The sequence below is a fragment of the Musca domestica genome, unplaced genomic scaffold, assembly GCF_030504385.1.
Source record: "Musca domestica strain aabys unplaced genomic scaffold, Musca_domestica.polishedcontigs.V.1.1 35, whole genome shotgun sequence".
Lineage (NCBI taxonomy): Eukaryota > Metazoa > Arthropoda > Insecta > Diptera > Muscidae > Musca > Musca domestica.
This window is the reverse complement of record NW_026712315.1, coordinates 6,675,754-6,696,314: the sequence shown is the minus strand read 5'-3', so window position 1 is coordinate 6,696,314 and position 20,561 is coordinate 6,675,754. Positions and strand designations below refer to the sequence as shown.

Genomic DNA, 20,561 nt, shown 5'->3' with positions numbered 1-20,561 from the left:
TGGCTACCCTATGTGGATAGATTGATGGGCCCTGGTAATAGGGCCTTTGATCCAAAATCTAAAGATAAATTAAGGCGAGGGGTATAAACAAAATTCTGTTTTAAAAAATAAAATGAGATTTGCTCTTCCGGGTAAACTGAAAATATTTTTGAGAATGCCGGCAGAGGGCATTCTAAAATAGTTTTTAAGATTAAAACCTTCTGAGGTCACCAATAGCTAGAAATCCTGTAAATATAAATATACAGCTTGTAGTAGCCCTTATGGTGGCATTTATTATCTGGAATCCCTTCCAAGTGTCTGCTGTATATAAGTGACCTGCCGAAGACCTTCCATAGATTCAAGCCAATCTAGACATCGTTTCCAGAACTGATATTTATACCCTCAGCCATATGGCTACAGAGGGTATACAGAGGTACTGTCAAAACGTGTCTAGTCGAAATAACGGTTTTAGACCCTAGGTCTCTTTGGACCAAATCCGTTTCAGAACCTGCCTGCCGAAGACCTTCCATAGATGCAAGCCAATCTAGACATCGTTTCCAGAACTGATATTTATACCCTCAGCCATGTGGCTACAGAGGTATGTACACTTTGATACGGTCAAAACGTGCCTAGTCGAAATAACGGTTTTAGACCCTAGGTCTCTTTGGACCAAATCCGTTTCAGAACATTTGGAGTCGATCTAGCGATGTCAATCCGCCCGTCTGTATGTCTGTCTGGCGGGTGCGCACGAGAACTCTCGAAGAGAGTATCCGATTTGGTCTCAACTGGGTACATCGTAATATTTTTGTCAAACTTAGATCGAGTTTGGAGATGGGCAATATCGGTCCACTACTTCTGGTACCTACCCCACAAAAGGTCGAAATTTTCAAAAAAAATATATTTTTTGCACAGAAAGAGAAATGATAATCCGATTTTGCTCCAACTTTGCAAATCCTAATATTTGCGTCAGTGCTAGGTCAGGTATGAAAATGGATAATATCGGCCAACTCCATCAAGTACCTCCCCCACAAATGGTCAAAATTTTGAATAATTACAACTCTTATAAAATGTGATGTAAGATTCCGATTGTCTTCAAATTTCTTACACCCCAATATTTATATTAACCCAATATCTGGTGTTGAGATAGGCAAAATCGGTCCACTCCTTCTGGTACCTCCCCCACAAATGGTCGAAATTTTCAAAAATAAATATTTTCTGCACAGAAAGGGAAGCAATAATCTAATTTTTTTCCAATTTCGCAAATTCTAATATCTGCGTCAGTTCTAGGTCTCGTGTCAAAACGGATAATATTGGTCCACTCCAGCAAGTGCCTCTCCCACAAAATTTTGAATAATCATAAATCTTGAAAAATATGATGTAAGAGTCCGATTGTCTTCAAATTTCACACATCCTACTATTTTTATGATACAGGGTTGCCCATATTCGACGGACCCATCTGGCAACGCCATAACTTTTGACAGAGATGTCACATCGCTTAATGACATACCGCGTTTGAAGCGTCAGTCCAAGCAGATTTTTACAATGAACCAATACACGTCACGCGAGCTCTCTAGAAATAGAAGAAGTCAATTGTGAAAACTCAATGTGCCTTTAAAACATTAAAAAATGTGAGAAGTGCGCCTTCTAAGAACACCATTAAGCGTTTATACGAAAAATTGTCGACTGGTATGGCTCTCTCTAATCCAAAGAGGCCATAAAAAAATCGACCAAGGCGATAGGCCGAAAATATCGCTGCCGTACGAGCTAGTGTTGAGAGGTCCCCAAGAACATCCCAAAAACGCCGTTCTCAGCAGTTGGGCATGGCTCGGTCCACTTTACAACGAATTATTCGCATTGATTTCCATTTGTTTCCGTACAAAATTCAATTGACGCAAAGAATGTTGCCTGCGGACAAGCCTCGTCGTTTGGAATGGGCCATGGGTCCGTCGAATATGGGCAACTGAAATACCTTCAAACATACATTTGCAACATAAAGGCCCCTACTAACCCGCCTCAACTGGTCGCCATAACCTTCACTTTCATACCTACCCCCATTTCACTTTCGATATTTTCTCAAAACGAAAGCTTCAAGACCATAGCGACAATATCTAACGAGTTTACATAAACGGCAATTGCAAGGTACTTAAAATAGCTACAGCTAATGGACACCATTAGATATTCATTCGTTCAGACATTCATTCATCCTCACGTATGGAAATCATCTGCTAATGAGTTTCACTTAAAACGCTTAGCGGTTTATGGTCGTTGGGGCAGAAGCAGCAGCGATAAGAACTAGTTTCAAGTGAATAATTGAAGACGGCGAAAAGGGAAAAATGGCACTATCACTTTCTTGATTAAAACGACAATGGGAAATAGTTGACAGATTGTGGAGGGCCCATAGCAATCGTTGAATGGCGTCTATTACCGCAAAGAGCTCTAGGACCGTTTCTTTGAATATCAAAGACTTAAAACGCTATATTCTATTCAAATAACCTTTTGAAATATTTTTATAAAGACAGAATAGCTTTAAAAGTTTTAAAAGTTTCGAAAGCCTTTGAGAGCTCTTCAATATGCAGAAGATCTTTGAATGGACCTTTATGTAAGGAAGATCTAAGAAAGTTTTTTTCTGAAAAAACAGAAAACCTTTGTAAGCTTTCTGAAGACCAAAAATCTTTTGAAAGCTCTTCTAGCGACTGAAGACTTTGAAAGCTCTTCTTGAAATTGAAGAACTCAGAAGACTTTCGAACGACATTACATTTAAAGAAAACCGTTTAAATTTCTTCTACAGACAAATCAACTTGGAGAAGGCATTATGGCGACACACAACCTTTCTGGAAGAAGGCCTATAAAAGCTCCTCTGCAAACAGAATGAATTTGAAAGCAGAGGCATTTTTTGAAATCTTTACTGCATACACATATCTTTTTAACGATTTTCTAGATAGAACTGTATTTAAACAGAAGGCTTGTGAAAGCTCTTTTTAGAAAAAATCTCCCAAAGGAGTTCCATATGATGAAGAATTTAAAAAGCTCTTCTATGATAGAAAAAGTTTAAGACAGACGACCCTTAAAATGTCTCTTTTCTGAAATCTTTGAAATTTCTTCTAGCGACAAAAAAGCTCTGAGAGCTCTTCTGGAAATTAAAGAACTCAAGACCTTTACACCGTCTTCAGTCTATAGGAAACCTCTAAAATGTCATCTAATAATAGAATGCCTCGAGGTAACCTTTCTATGGAATATCTTGATCCATACTGTGAAAGGCCTTTTCGGATGTTGCGAAATTTAAAGACAACTGGATTCTTATTTCACATTTTATAAGCGTTGAGATTATTCAAAATGTTGACACTTTTTTAAGGGAGGTACTAGAAGGAGTCGGTCTATATTGTCTATTTTCACATCTAACCTATTGGGATTTGCAAACTTTGAACAAAATGGAATGATCCTTTCTTGTTCTGTGAGATAATTTTTTTTCTGTGATAAGACACGTTGTTGTTGCCCTCTCTAGCCACATGGCTGAGCGTATAACAGTAGGTAAGCAGTAAATCCGTTAAAAATTATAAAAATACCGAATGTAGCCGTTATATTATGACTTTTGTCATAAGCCATCACAATATTCGAATGCGAAACTTGAAAAACAAATTCGCAGAATAATGTCGCTAAAATTATCAAAATACCGAATATCGGGAGGTACCGTTATATGGGGGTTATACACAGACGTGAACCTGCCAGACAATTTTCTGTCTGGGGCTGTAGTATCCATTACGAACTTCACATATCAAATTAGAAACAATTCCGGTAAAAAATTTAGCTAAAATCATCAAAATACCGAATATAGGGAGGTACCATTATATGGGAGCTATACCAAAACGTGAACCTGCACAAACAATTTTCTGTCATAGGCTGTAGTATCCACTACCAATTTTGAAACATTTCCGGTGAATACTGTCGCTAAAATCATCAATATAACAAATATCGGGAGGTACCAAATATCGGGAGGAGGATATACGAAGACGTGAACCTTCACAGACAATTTTCTGTCATAGGCTGTAGCATCTACTACCAATTTTAAATACCAATTTTGAAACATTTCCGATGAATAATGTCGCTAAAATTATCAAAATACCGAATATCGGGAGGTACCGTTATATGGGGGCTATACCAGAACGTGGACCTACATGGCCCATTTTCATTGCCAAAATTCCTGCAGACATAATACATTTAAGTAAAATTTTATCAACCTACTTTAATTCGTTCGGAAGCTAGAGTGATTTCCACAGATGGACAGACAGGCGGACGGATCGCTAAATCGACATAGAATTTTATGCTGATCAAGAATATACAGTGTGAGATGAAAAAACTGCAACCAACTTCAGACTGCTATCATTTCTAAGCCACTCGTCCGACAGCTGTTAAAAGTATTCCAGTGACAGCTGATTATACTGTTTACAAGCGTACCAAAGCATTTTGGTGAGATTTTTCCAGAACAAAATGTTATTCGTGATGGAATTCAAGCGGGATAGTGTGGCTATATTTGGCTTGAAAACCTCAAGTGGCTTTCGTTAGAGCACTCCATCATTTAAATGTGAATAACTCTTTTGTGTCTCGTACCATCGCTCGTTACCGTACATAACCCGACATCAAGGAAGTGGACGGAAGAAAACAGCAACATCAGCAGAAAAAGTTCGAAAAGTACAGAAGCGACTTGATCGAAACCCGCGTCTCAGTGGACGAAAAATGGCTCGTTGAAGCTGAACATATCGCAATATTCCATTTGGCAAATATTGAAAAATGAGCTCGGGGTAAAGCCATTGAAATTCCAAAAAGTGCAAGAACTTACACCGCAACGGAAAGAAAATAGACTTAAAAGAGCTAAAGAGTTGCTTCGCTTGACCGAAAGTGGTGAACAGCAGAATTTGGTTTTCTCCGATAACAAAACATTCGTTGTTCAGCATTTTGTAAACAAACAAAATTATCGTGTTTACTTGCCAAAGAGGTCAGCTTAAAATGTGCACCTTCGGTTGGCCACCAGAACTCAAGCGCCGGCCATGGTTATGGTGTGGGCCGCCATAACAGCCGATGATCACTCTCCGCTCGTATTAATCGACCGTGGCATCAGAATTAATGCTGAATATTATCACGAAAATATTCTGGAGGGTGTATTAAAGCCTTGAGCACTCAAACATTTTGCCCGCAGACCTTGGACATTCCAACAAGACTCAGCACCGGCACCCAAGAATGGTTACAAAATGAGGTTTCTCGCTTCATTTCCAGCGCACAATGGCCACCGAAATCTCCGGATACCAATCCGTTGGACTATTGTGTCTGGTAGTTCTTCAATTTGTTGGATCTTCCCTTAAGGTCTTCTATAACCAAAAGACCTCTTATTTTCTTTCTATTAATAGAAACCAGTAAAGAAAGTCTTAAAGTCGGGCGGGGCCGACCTTATGATACCCTATACCACTTTGTTAATTTAGTAGAGCTCCGCATAACAATTAAAAGTTTTTATGGGAGAATTCGATCATACACGCTATGATTATAGTTATAATTTAAAGTTCAAAGAACTAAGTATGCCGAAGAAAAAATATATATGGGAGCTGTATCCAAATCAGAACCGATCTCGATAAAATTTAGCAGAGATATTTCTGAGCTGTATTTGATATATTTCCCTGAATATCGCATATTACGGCTGTGGGTAACAAATATGACAAATCGATTGAAGAGTATATTTGGGAGCTATAGCTATATCTGAACCGATCTTCACCAAATTTGAAATACTAGCTTCTAGACTCAGTTCGATCGTAAGTGCCAAATTTCATCCAATGGGGCAAATATTAGACGTTTGGTGCACAATCAAAGGTAAATCGGACGATGTTATGTATGGGAGCTATATCCAAATCTCAACCGATCTCGATAAAATTTAGCAAATGTATTTCTGAGCTGTATTTGATAAATTTCACCAAATATTGTTGTTACAGAGTGCATATTACGGCGGCGGAGGACAAAAATAACAAGTTGGATGAACAATATATATCGGAGCTATAGCTATATCTGAACCGATTTCGATCAAATGGAATACTTACGGCATACTTATTTTGAAGTCCAATCTGATCGTACGTGCAAAATTCCATACTATTCGGGCTGATATTACACTTTGGTGGACAATAAATGGCAAATCGGACAAAGTTATATATGGGAGCTACATCTAAATTTTGACCGATTATCTCCAACTTCAATAGGGTTCGCCCTTGGGCCAAACAAATGATTTGTGCAAAATTTCATCTGGATGGGGTAATAAATGCGAACTGTACTTTGTTTACAAAAATACATGGACAGACGGGCGGACGGACATGCAAAAATCGACTCAGAATGTGATTCTATGCAGATCATCAAAAGGAACTATGGGTCTATCTCATTTTCTTTTGCCTGTTACAAACAAATGCACAAAGACATAATACCCTGACCACTTTGTGGTGTAGGGTATAAAAACATTGCCAATTGTTTCCCCAGTTATAACTCTCATTGCTGCCTTCTTTCTCTCTCTCTCTCTCCCTGCCACCCCAACTGGATGCCTGTTCGCGATAACCGGACGCCTCAAGAGACAAATATGTACTTTCGTGCGACAATACCCATCCATACTTGTATTCATTAATGTTTTAAACAAAACAGAAATTATGCCGAGCAGTGTATGGCAGGTTGGGTTGGTTGTTATTGTTTTCGTTCATTTTTTTATCGGAGAAAAGAAAACAAATTAACATTTATTACGCTCGCAGTGTCAAAAAGCGGCAGACACACCAGTTGAGTTGGTGGCATTCGCGATGGCGGTATTAATCAGTTATTGTTGTTAGTTACTTCTTTTGTTGTTGTTTGACGTTTATTTTTGTATGGCGTCTGTGTGCGTTACGCTAACTTCGGCGTGTACTTTGCAATGCGCCAAGGCACGAGTGAGGCCGTAGTAGCAGGCAAACAGCTGTTATGGCCAGAGGTTGTTGGGAATTGTTGCGGTCGTCGTAATATTCGTTGCGAAGTGAATACGGTTTATCGGGTCCGTAATCCATCAATTCGCCGAGAAACGGAATGCATTAAAAGTTTCCCAGAAGCAATGAAATAATAAAATGGAATAAATACCAAAAAAATAAAATAAAGAAAACCAACCAAAATACCCCCCAAAATAAATCAATAACCCAGAAAAAAAAGTGCAAAAGAAAATTGAAAAAAAAAAATAAAATAAAAATATCATAATGAAGCCATGAAGTTAAATAATATCCCAAGGCAAAATAACAACAGCAACAATAGAAATAATAATAAAGAAATTACAAAAGTTAAGTTAAGAGCAAATCGTTTGTGTTGTAACCCAGTGAAGCCGGCAAATTTGGCCAATTATGGCCTCCAATTCATCGTCCATATCCAGTGAATCTTTAAGATCTGCTGCATCATCGAAATTATCCTCATCCTCGTCGGCCACGAAACGATGGTCCCAACATATTGTGGCCTCCACGTACGACGATGTGTGTGTCCTGCTGAAATACCAAAGAAGGCCACATTCACAGGAGAATCTGTCTCAAATCAGTGGCGGTGAATGTGCCATGACGAATAAATATCCCAACTCCTATGCCACGTTACCCACACCACATCATCATTACCATCATCACAATAATAGTCATCATCATACTCCCTCACTTCCTGCTCCTCCTCCGCCCTACAACAACAATAATAATACAATAAAATGTAATAATATTGGCTTAGTTGCAAATGGTTGTTGTAATACCAAATCAAAGCCAACAACGACGTCGATGGCCACTTCCGTTCTAACGCTGAGTTCTTCCGTTTTGCTTCGCAATGGTGGCCCGTCATCGAATCATTATCGACGCGGTGAGACTCCTCGCAGGCGCCTTATACGTCCCGTATCGTGTTTTGAACCTGGTGATCATGTATGATATTTGTCAATTTTGTTTTTACGTTTTTTATTTTTATTTTTATACCCTCCACCATACATAGCATGGAGGGTATATTAAGTTCGTCATTCCGTTTGTAACTCATCGAAATAATCATTTTAGACCCAACAAAGTATATATATTCTTGATCAGCGTAAAATTCTAAGACGATTTAGCCCTGTCCGTCCGTTTGTTATAATCACGCTACAGTCTAAACGAATTAAGATAGGAAGCTAAAATTTTGCACAGATCTCTCTTTTGTCTGCAGGCAGGTCAAGTTCGAAGATGGGCTATATCGGTCCACGATATCGTATAGCCCCCATATAACGGTACCCTCCGATATTCGGTATTTTGAAGATGTCAGCCACATTTTTCAATGGAATTGTATGCAAATTCACACAAGTAGTTCCTTGTGAATACTTTACCCCCTGAGAGAGAATTGTCTATATAGGTCTACGATATCGTATTTCCCCCATATAACTGTACCCCCCCAATATTCGGTGTTTTGATAACTTTACCCACATTTTTCAACGGAATTGTCTGAAAATCCACACAAGGAGTTCTTTGTGTGTACTTTATACCTCGGCAGAGAATTATCTATATCGTGGACCTATTATCGTATAGCCCCCATAAAACGGTTCCCCCGATATTCGGTATTTTGACGATTTTAGCCACACTTTTCAATGGAAGTGTCTGAAATTCCACAAAAGGAGTCCCTTGTGAGTATTCTACCCTCTGAAAAAGAATTGTCTATATAGGTCCACGATATCGTATATCCTCCATATAACTGTACCCCCCGATATTCGGTATTTTGATGATTTTACCCAAATTTTTCAACGGAATTATCTGAAAATCCACACAAGGAGTTCCTTGTAAATACTTTACACCCAGACATAGATTTATTCCAATAGGTCCACAATATCATATACACCCCCATACATTGGCACCTTCTTATATTAGATGTAAAAAAATTTAATGGATTTTATTTTTTTGAAAATTTTCTAATTCTTTCCAAATGGTGGAGGGTATTCAAATTTCGGCCCGGCCGAACTTACTGCTTTTTTACTTGTTTGTTTATATTTTCTGCTTCGGTATCTTATCTCGGTGCGATGTCGAATTACTCACAGGGAGTTGGCTTTTCACGGTATTCTATTGGGCAATATGACACAATGATTTACATGTGATTTGCATATGTATATTTGAGGCCTATGCCTCAATGTTGTCTTTCAAATAGAAGAACTTCATTCGCATAAGAGGCCTCTGAAAAGTACCAGATGAAAGGGTCCGACCTCTACCTCTACAAAGTCTGAATGGAATCGGATTTTAATTTCCCTTTTTCATGAGCTGCAGGTATTCAAAATATTGACCCTTTGTGGGGGAGTTACCAGAAGGAGTGCGCCGATATATCCCATCTTCACGGCAGATCTTGGGTTAGTAGAAATAATGTGATGTATGAAATATGAAAAGAACCGGATGCTTATTTCGGATTTTATTATCGTTTTCGTTATTCTAAACTTTGACCTTTTGTGCGGGAGGTACCAGAAGATTTAAATGTTCTTTGGAAAAAATGTCCTCTCAAGATCGTCTTTGGAAAAGATGATATTTCAAAATTTTCTGCAGAGAGCAAAATCCTCAAAAGCCTTTGTTAGAAGAGTTGAATTATTCAAGGACATATTTCTAATAGAAGAGCTCACAATGTTTTCTTTTCTGCAGAAAACCAATCCCTATGACTCTAAACCATAGAAGACTGCCCCATGAAGTCTTTTCTCCTCACCAAGGGAAATATACAGCAAAATGGCAGGGGGAAAGATTTTAAATATTATCCAACATCAAGAAGAGGTGTAGAATATTGTCTTTAAACCCTACACCATATAAGGGTAAGGGTATTATGCCTCTGTTTGTAACATGGAGAAGGAAGCGTGATAGACCCACAGATACTTTTGAGGATCTTCATAGAATCACTTTCTGAGTCGATTTATACATGTCAATCAGTCTATCCATGTATTCTTGTGAAAAAAAAAAATGCAGATCGCATTTATTATCCAATTGAGATGAAATTTTCCAAACAATATTTGTTTGGCGCAAGGACAAACCCTATTGAAATTGGTGAGAATCGGTTCAAATTTACATATAACTCCCATATCAGATTTCGGGTTAATTGTGAACTAAATGACCAATATCAGTCCAATTGACCTGAAATTTGGCAATTCCAACGGAATTCAGCATTGAAGCAAGTACATCAAAATTGGTGAAAATCGGTTTAGATATAGCTATAGCTCCCACATATATGTTTGATCAGATTTAGTGTTTCACACCCTCACATAAACTAAGATCAGAACTATTTTAAAAGCTCTGCTAGAAGAAACAATTCTGGACTATAATAATAATGTCCTTTCTTTAATATAATGTCCTTTAAAATACCGAATATTGAGAAGTTCCGTTATATAGGGGCTATACGAAGACTTTGACCTGCATAAGTATTTTTCTTTTTTTTTTTTTTTTTTTGTCATAGGTTGTAGTATCCATTTAGATTTTTATACCCTCAGCCTTATGGCTGGAGAGAGTATATATTACTTAATACGGCCAAAACGTGCCCCATCGAAATAACGGTTTCAAATCCGTTTCGGAACATTTGGACCCGATCTACCGGTGTCTGACTGGCTGGCTGGTGCGCACGATATCTCTCGAAGGGAGTATCCGATTTAATCAAAACTTGGTACATCGTAATATTATTGTCAAATTTAGTTAGATTTCGGAGATGGGCAATATCGGTTTACCTCTTCTGGTACCTCCCACACATAATGTCAACATTTTCAAAGAAAATAATTTAATGCACAAAAAGTAAAAGAACAATCCGATTTTGTCCCTACTTTGCGAGTCCTAGTATTTTCATCAAGTACCTCCCCATTATAAAATGTGATGTAAGTGTCCGATTGACTTCAAATTAAACACATCAACATTTTTTTATTAACACATGGTCCGGTGTGAAGATGGAATGTATCGGTCCACTTCTTCTGGTACCTCCCTCACAAAGGGTTAAAAATTTGATTACCCATTAAGCTCATAAAGTGCGAAACTTACATCCGATTCCACTCAGACTTGGTACATCTTAATATTTCCATCAACATAAGATCTGTTAAAATTTGGTGCAGATCGGACAATTTCTTCTGGTACCTCCCGCACAAAAGGTTAAAGTTTAGAATAACGGAGACGATAATAAAATCCGAAATAAGCATCCGGTTCTTTTCATACATATTTACATCACATCATTTCTACTAACCCAAGATCTGCCGTAAAGATGGGATATATCGGCGCACTCCTTCTGGTAACTCCCCCACAAAAGGGTCAATATTTTGAATACCCCTGCGGCTCATGAAAAAGGGAAATTAAAATCCGATTCCATTCAGACTTTGTACATCTCAATATTTCAATAAACACAAAATCTGTTATACCCAGATGGTAGAGGTCGGAACCTTTCTTCTGGTACCTCCCCCAAAAAAGGGTCAACGTTTTTAATAACCATAAAGATTATTAAAGCCGAAATAAGCATCCGGTTCTCCGCATAGTGCACACATCCCATTATTTGTATTAACGCAAATTCCGCTGTGAAGATAGGTCCACTCCTTCTGGGAACTCCCCCATAAAGGGTCAACATTTCAACAGCCGATTCCATTCAGATTTGGTATATGCCAATGTTTCTATTAACAACAGATCTGTTATAAAGATAGCAAAGATCGGAACATTCCTTTTGGTACCTACCCAAAAGGAGGTCAAAGTTTTAAATAACCAAAACGATTATAAACTCTGAAATAAGCATCCGGTTCTCATCAAATTTCACACAACCCCTTATGTCTACTAACACAAAATCTGCTGTGAAGATGGAAAAATATCTGCGCACTTCTTCTGGTACCTCCCCCATAAAGGGTCAAAATTTTGAATATCCATGAAACTTAAAGAAACCGAAATAAGCATCCAACTCTCTTCAAATTTCACACACACAAACATTTTTACTTAAACAAGATCTGTTATGAAAATGATAAATATCTGTGAACCCCTTCTGGGACCTCCCCCACAAAGGGTCACAATTTTCAATATTTTTATCTGTCATAACTTGCGAAACAAGAAACCTGAGATAAATATAAAGAATTTATGATTTCCCATAAAACTGGATATAAATATTCGATTTTCTTGTAATTTTGCACATACCAATATTTTTATCTGTATTAGATGAAGTAGGAAAATGGAATGCTTCGGTCGACTATATCTGATAACTCACGCACATTAATTTTTTCTAAAAATTATCACATATCTCATATAAAGTGAGGAAAGTAGTCGGAATAGTTCAAACCTGACACGCCACAATATTTATATCATATTTATTTATGTCCGATGCTTCTTAGCCCACTCCATAGAGGTTTAACAATTTGAATAATCATAGCAGAATTAAAAATATATTTAAATAATCGGACATTGGCTAAGGGTATACAGCTATCGGCAATACCGACCAATTCCATTTGACTTGTTTTTTCTCTCAATTCCATAGAATAGTACCAGAAGAATTATAAATATTTGCTTATTTATTTATATATAAATATATATAATTATCTTATTGAAGTTATTTCCATTTTAGGATCCATAGTTTGTTGCCATGAGAATTAAGCACCAAAAGAGTCGGCAGAATTTCTCTCCCTCAATTTGCCTGCGTGTACTCTTTAATGGGCTATTAACAATTTAATAATGCCTTAAACAAATAGAAACAGGAGCGATTGTTTAAATATTTGCATTTATGATTTAACACTTTATTGCTTCTTTTAATGTTTTCTTTTGATAAATAAATAAAAAAAAATGAAATAATAGTTGTTTGTTTATACATTCAACGATGGAGTCGTTCTCTAATCGCTCTCTCTCTCTCTCTCCCACTCCCACTCGACTAGTGTTTACATAGCCGTCATTTCTCCGGTTATGTTATGAGAAAACAAAACACACACAGCAGCAGCAACATCTGGGTGAAGATATTTGCAAACAATTTTGTAGTTTTTTTTTTCATAAATTTTAATTAACATTGTTGTTGTTTTTGCAATTATTCAACACCCGGTTTGCTGTTGTTTTTGTTGCTAATAACATACATTCATTGAGATTATTAATGAAATGCTAAACGCCATACATCATATAATGTCTATTTCCATTTTATGTTTTTTTTTTTTTTTTTTTGTTTTTCTTCAACTTTTCATGTTGCTATTCATCATTGTTTGTCTTGTCTTTTTCTTCTTTCTATAGAAAAACAAGGAATTGATGAATGATATTATCACCAGTTGTAAATTTAAAAATGGTAAGTACCCCCCCGAATAAAGTATCGCATATCGCAATGGTGGAAACACGTACATGCAACTTGTATGTATGTGCGTGTGTATGTTTATATTTATGTCTAAATATTTATGGAAACAATTAATAGATGTATGTGGACACTTGTCTGTCTATCAAGCTTATGGCACTGGTCTGTTCGTGAAATAAAAATAAAAAAACTGGAAAAAACATAAATTTACAATTGAATTGCCGCTATCATTAGCCGGTACTTGTGCAACACGAAAGCAATATGATCTTGCAGAAAAGCTATGTTTGATGCACAGTGGGGTAAATGGGAAGTAACAAGTAAAAAAGCAGCAAGTTCGGCCGGTCCGAACTTTGAATACCCTCCACCATTGGGAACGATTTTGGCAATTTTGAAAAAAAAATAAAATCCGTTTAAAAATCCTATTAAAATCTTAAAATACCGAAAATCGAAATAATTGGAATAAAATTAGGACAAATTCAAATTACAAAAAATTAGCCGAATTTGGACGGGAAGAATTCGAACTACAAATAAAATGAATCACAATTTGAATTACAATTTATTTTACTTATTTTTTTATTTTTTGAATTACAAATAGAATTCTTCAATTACAAATGAAGATTTACGAATTACAACTAAAAAGTTTCAAATTATATCTGAAAATGGTGCCCTAATCAAAATCAAGAAATATACAAAAATAAAACTTTTAAACTAAAACTTGAGAATAAATTTCAATTAATCTCCTGGATAAATATAATTTCCTCCCACTGTGCAGCTGTGGGTGACTGGATGCTAAAACCAACGACCTTGGTAATTAATTTCATCAAACAGTTTTTCACGAAGTTATCTATTGGCAAAACCGGATCTTGAGCAAAAAATATGTAATTGTGTATGATGTATTTAAATGTTCGATATATGGGTGTTATGTGCCACAGAGACAGTTGTCCAAATGCGGTAAAAATATATGTTTATAATTCAAGTTTCTGAAAGTATTTAAGTCACCAGACGGAACTTGGAAGACATACAAAATTATGTAAAAATTTTCAAAAAAAAAAAAATTTAAGTGATATAATTTAATAAAAATGTGTATTGAAGATTTGTTGCAAAAATAATGGATAAAAAAATGGTTATAAAAATAAGTGTTTCATCCTAAAAACTAGATCTCTTTGGATCAAATCACTTTTAGGACATTTGTAGTCGACCTAGCGATGTCCGTCCGTCCGTCTGTATGGCTGGTGCGCACGAAAACTCTCGAGGGGAGTATCCGATTTGGTCTAAACTTGGTACATCGTAATGTTATTGTCAAATTTACATCGAGTTCGGAGGTAGGCAACATCGTTCTATTCCTTCTGGTACCAAACCCACAAAAGGTCAACATTTCCAAGGAAATAAAAATTTTAAATTTTCCTCATAGAAAGAGAAAGCATCATTCGATTTTGTTCAAACTTTGCAAATTCCAATATTTCGATTAGTGCTGGGTCAGGTGCGAAAATGGACAATATCGGTCCACTCCAACAAGTACTTCCTCCACAAAAGGGTCAACATTTGGAATAATTACAACTGTTTTAAAATGTGAACGAAAAGTCAGATTTTCTTCAAAAGTCACACATCCTAACATTTTTATCAATACAAGATATTTTTTGAAAATGGGATATATCGATTTAGTCCTTCTGGTACCTCCGCCAAAAAAGTCGATATTTTCAAAGAAAATATTTTACTGCACAGAGAGAAAAGATAATTAAATTTTTCTCTAACTTTGCAAATCCTCATATTTGAATCAGTTCTAAACCAGGTGCAAAAATGGACAATATCGGTCCACTCCTTCTGGCACCTCCCCCACAAAGGGTCAAAATTTTGAATAATTATAACTTAAATATATATCGGTCCACTCCTTCTGGTACCTATCTCAATATTGGCCCATTCCTTCGGAACATATTCCATAAAGGGTCAACAATTTGCCTAATCATAACAGAAGTCAAAATATGTTTAAATAATCGAAAATTGGCTGAGGGTATATATCGGTTGGCAAATTAATAAGTAAATTTTAGAATAAGTTTAGATTTGTTCGAATTGGTCACCTTTGGCACGAATTATGGCCTTCAAAAGGCCAATGAAACCGTCACATGCTGCCCGAACGTTGCTCTGCGGTATCTTAGCCCATTTCCGGCGAAGCGCTTGCTTGAAGTGATCGACACTTTAATATTTTTTGTACTAACCTTGCATTCCAAAATACCCCAGACACAATAGTCCAACGGATTGGTATCCGTAGATTTTGGTGGCTATCGTGCGCTGGAAATGAAGCGAGGAACCTCATTTTGTAACCAATCTTGGGGTCCGGGCTGAGTGCGATGGTGCTGTTGGAATGTCCAAGTTCTGCGGCCAAAATATTTGCATGGCCAAGGCTTTAATACACCCTCCAGAATATATTCGCGATAATATTCGGCATTTATTCTGATGCCACGGTCGATTAATACGAGCGGAGAGCGACCATCGGCTATTATGGCGGCCCACACCATCACCATGGCCGGCGCCTGAGTTCTGGTGGACAACCGACGGTACACATTTTAAGCTGACCTCTTTGGCAAGTAAACACGATTGTCTACAAACTGCTGGCCAACGAATGTTTTCTCATCGGAGAAAACCAAATTCTGTAGTTCACCACCTTCGGCCAAGCTAAGCCACTCTTTAGCTCTTTTGAATCAATTTTCTTTCTGTTGCGGTGTAAGTTCTTGCACTTTTTGGAATTTCAATGGCTTTGCACCGAGCTCAGTTTTCAATATTTGCTGAATGGAATATTGCGATATGCTCAGCTCACGAGCCATTTTTCGGCCACTGCGACGAGGATTTCGATCAAGTCGCTTCTTTACATTTCGAACCATTTCTGAAGATGTTGTTGTTTTCTTCCATCCGATTCCTTGACGTCGGGCTACGCTACCAGTATTAGAGTAACGAGCGATGGTACGAGACACAAAAGATTTATTCACATTTAAAAAGTGGAGCGATAGCCACTTGTGATTTTCCAGCCAAATATAAAGAAATCACACTATCACGCTTGAATTCCATCGCGAATAACTGCTTTTCTGCAAAACTCTCACCAAAATGCCTTTGTCCGCTTGTAAACAATGTAATGAGCTGTCACTGGAAGAATTTTATTAGCTGTCGGACGAGTGGCTTAGAAATGACAGCAGTCTGAAGTGGGTTGCAGTTTTTTCATCTCACCCTATATATGTATATAAAACTGTATTTCGAAATATATATTCCCGCTTGAAAGTTTAAAATTTAAATTTTACATAAATCACACATATCAATCTGACCTTGTCCCAAATTATGCTCACTTAACTGCAATACTGGGAAAATACCCCAATTTCCTTCCAGAAAAAAAAAACAACAACGTTTATTCAAAAATATTCCGCTGTGATAAATGACACCATGAGGTCTAACTACTTAAAATGTCTTATCGCAGCTAAGTTGAAAATATTTACATATTTACACCCTCCCATACCCACACGCTCTCACACACACACAGAGAGAACTCTTCTGAGGCCTATTTTCACAGAGACAACAACAACATTTAAATTTAAGTTTATTTTATCTTCCAAATAGACAGACAGACAGACAGACAAACCGAATGCCAGCAAAAAAGTAAATGTAAATAAAAGTCTGGTTACTTTCGGAACAAAAGTAAATAATCTCTGAACTTGACCTTGAAAGTCAATGACAAGGAAAAACAATTAACGCAATATTCTGGCATTTATTCAAATGAAATGCTTCGTTCATTTGCTAAAGAATTTTATTCAAGTTCATAATTTAAAATCATATTTTTTAGTTGTAAACTAAAATGGCATTTCAAGTGTGTGTGTGTGTATGATCTCGTCCTCTGCATAATCCTTTAATTAAAATATGAATTCGTCGGAATTCCTGCGAATAATCCATGTCCGTAATTATATGACGAAAGCCAGGACTGGCTGGTGTTCATAATAACGGCATTTACTCTACACGAGAAGGACATATAACAAATGTACAAATATGTGTAGGAATTTAATTTTCTTGTTATTTGAAATGTTTATGCAAATGCATTGATATTTTCATTTGTTCATAGTAAGCAGGACATGACACTGTATAATTTCCAATAATCTTGATGTGTGAGAATATTCAGGTCTGATGAAAAAGGTAAATATTAAAAATTTCGAGAGAGCAGTGGCTTGCTTCGAGAAGACCCACCCATTGTTCCTTTTGGCCTTCTCTGAGAAAACTTTTTGGATTACTTTGAGAGAAGACTATTTGGTCTTCTCGGAGAAGATTTTTACATTCTCTGAGACGATATTTTCCTTCTCTGAGAAGACTTTTAGAACGTTTTTTAAAAAGACCCTTTGGTCGTCTCTAGGATGACCTTTTGACCCCTCCAAGAAGACTTTTTTTCCTTCCTTGAGAAGACCATTTGGCCTCCTCTGAAAAGACTTCATTTAGCACATTTTAAAAGAAGACCAGGCCTTTTATGGCCTTCAGGTCATTTATGAGAAGTCCTCCTGCTCTTCTATGAGGAGTCCTTCAGGCCTTCTATGAGGTGTCCTTCCGGCCTTCTATGAGGAGTCCTTCCGGCTTCTATGAGGAGTCCTTCCGGCCATCTGTGAGGAGTCCTTCCGGCCTTCTATGAGGAGTCCTTCCGGCCTTCTATGAGGAGTCCTTCCAGCCTTCTATGAGAAGACCTTCTGGCCTTCTATGAGAAGACCTCCTGCTCTTCTATGAGAAGACCTCCTGCTCTTCTATGAGAAGACGTCCTGCTCTTCTATGAGAAGACCTCCTGCTCTTCTATGAGAAGACCTCCTGCTCTTCTATGAGAAGACCATCTGGCCTTCTATGAGAAGACCATCTGGCCTTCTATGAGAAGACCATCTGGCCTTCTATGAGAAGACCATCTGGCCTTCTATGAGAAGACCATCTGGCCTTCTATGAGAAGACCATCTGGCCTTCTATGAGAAGACCATCCGGCCTTCTATGAGAAGACCGAACTCCTGCTCTTCTATGAGAAGACCTCCTGCTCTTCTACGAGAAGACCTCCTGCTTTTCTACGAGAAGACCTCCTGCTCTTCTACGAGAAGACCTCCTGCTCTTTAATGAAAAGACCTCCTGCTCTTTAATGAGAAGACCTCCTGCTCTTTAATGAGAAGACCTCCTGCTCTTTAATGAGAAGACCTCCTGCTCTTCTACGAGAAGACTTCCTGCTCTTCTACGAGAATACCTCCTGCTCTTTAATGAGAAGACCTCCTGCTCTTTAATGAGAAGACCTCCTGCTCTTCTACAAGAAGACCTCCTGCTCTTCTATGAGAAGATGTCCTGCTCTTCTATGAGAAGACGTCCTGCTCTTCTATGAGAAGACGCCCTGCTCTTCTATGAGACGACGTCCTGCTTTTCTATGAGAAGACCTTCTGCTCTTCCATTAGAAGACCTTCTGCTCTTCTATGAGAAGGCCTTCTGCTCTTCTATGAGAAGACCTTCTGCTCTTCTATGAGAAGACCTTCTGCTCTTCTATGAGAAGACCTTCTGCTCTTCTATGAGAAGACCTTCTGCTCTTCTATGAGAAGACCTTCTGCTCTTCTATGAGAAGACCTTCTGCTCTTCTATGAGAAGACCTCCTGCTCTTCTACGAGAAGACCTCCTGCTTTTCTACGAGAAGACCTCCTGCTCTTCTACGAGAAGACCTCCTGCTCTTTAATGAGAAGACCTCCTGCTCTTTAATGAGAAGACCTCCTGCTCTTCTACGAGAAGACCTCCTGCACTTCTACGAGAAGACCTCCTGCTCTTCTACAAGAAGACCTCCTGCTCTTCTACAAGAAGACCTCCTGCTCTTCTATGAGAAGATGTCCTGCTCTTCTATGAGAAGACGTCCTGCTCTTCTATGAGAAGACGTCCTGCTCTTCTATGAGACGACGTCCTGCTTTTCTATGAGAAGACCTTCTGCTCTTCTATTAGAAGACCTTCTGCTCTTCTATTAGAAGACCTTCTGCTCTTCTATTAGAAGACCTTCTGCTCTTCTATGAGAAGGCCTTCTGCTCTTCTATGAGAAGACCTTCTGCTCTTCTATGAGAAGACCTTCTGCTCTTCTATGAGAAGACCTTCTGCTCTTCTATGAGAAGACCTTCTGCTCTTCTATGAGAAGACCTTCTGCTCTTCTATGAGAAGACCTTCTGCTCTTCTATGAGAAGACCTTCTGATCTTCTATGAGAAGACCCTGTGGTCTTCTATGAGAAGACCTTTTGCTCTTATATGAGAAAACCGCCTGCTCTTCTATGAGAAGACCTCCTGCCCTTCTATGAGAAGACCTTCTGCTCTTCTATGAGAAGACCTCCTGCTCTTCTATGAGAAGACCTCCTGCTCCTCTATGAGAAGACCTCCTGCTCTTCTATGAGAAGAGGTCCTGCTCTTCTATGAGAAGAGGTCCTGCTCTTCTATGAGAAGACCTTCTGCTCTTCTAAGGGAAGACCTTCTGCTCTTCTATGAGAAGACCTCCTGCTCTTCTATAAGAAGAGGTCGTGCTCTTCTATGAGAAGACCTCCTGCTCTTTTATGAGAAGATCGTCTTCTTTGATGAGAAATTCACCTCTTCTATGAGAAGACCTTCTCGTCTTCTCTGAGAAGACTTTATCATCCCCTATAAGAAGTGGGTTCTTCTGCTCTTCTATGAGTAGACTTTCTCGCATTCTATGCGACTTCAATTTCAAACAAGTCACTTAATTTAATATCATTGAAAATTCTCTTTTTTTTTCCCTTCCTAAAAACATGTGTACGAATAAGCCTTTAAGAGCCTGTATTACAATTCATTAAATAATATCCAACCAAATTTGTTTTATTTTTTTTTTCTCTTTGCAGGTTTTGGTCCCAACACACAACAGCAGCAGCAACAACAACAGAGCAATTCATCACCCACTAAGCGGCCACTAAGTCCAGATCATCCCAATCCGGCATTACCAATAACCGAGGTAAGCATCGGCAACATTTTCCATTTATGCAGCGGCCAAAGGCCAGTCTGAAATTACAAAACAAAAGTGACAATAAAAACAACAAAAAAACAGCGTTTTTTCATTTATTTATGAATGAATGAATGAATTCAATTCGAAATTTATGACTGTCTGTTGAAATGTCTGGGAAAACTTTTTTTGTTTTGTTTTGGTTGGCGGCGATATGTGACAGCTTGGTTTTTCCTATCACTTTACATTTGGCGGTTTTCGGTTTTGTTTCATGACCCCCCGCACCACCTGACAGAAACTGGTGTCACGTGGAGCAACAAATGTCAGTGTGGTTGCGGTTTAGTTTAGTTTTGTCTGGTCT

The 20,561-nt window shown here is 38.0% G+C and overlaps 1 protein-coding gene across 3 annotated transcripts in view; it reads left to right on the top strand.

Moving 5' to 3' along the window:
• The window catches only part of LOC101899941 (rap guanine nucleotide exchange factor 4), a 310,188-nt gene that overhangs the window by 233,849 nt on the left and 55,778 nt on the right, over positions 1-20,561 (top strand). For 2 of the 3 annotated variants that reach the window (XM_005190427.4, XM_059125688.1), the window contains 2 exons: positions 13,185-13,236; positions 20,103-20,212. In XM_005190427.4, coding sequence (XP_005190484.1) covers positions 13,185-13,236; positions 20,103-20,212 — 162 coding nt within the window. Of the gene's footprint in view, positions 1-6,710; positions 7,905-13,184; positions 13,237-20,102; positions 20,213-20,561 lie in introns of those variants that run through there. The other variant, XM_005190426.4, reaches the window with a different exon arrangement.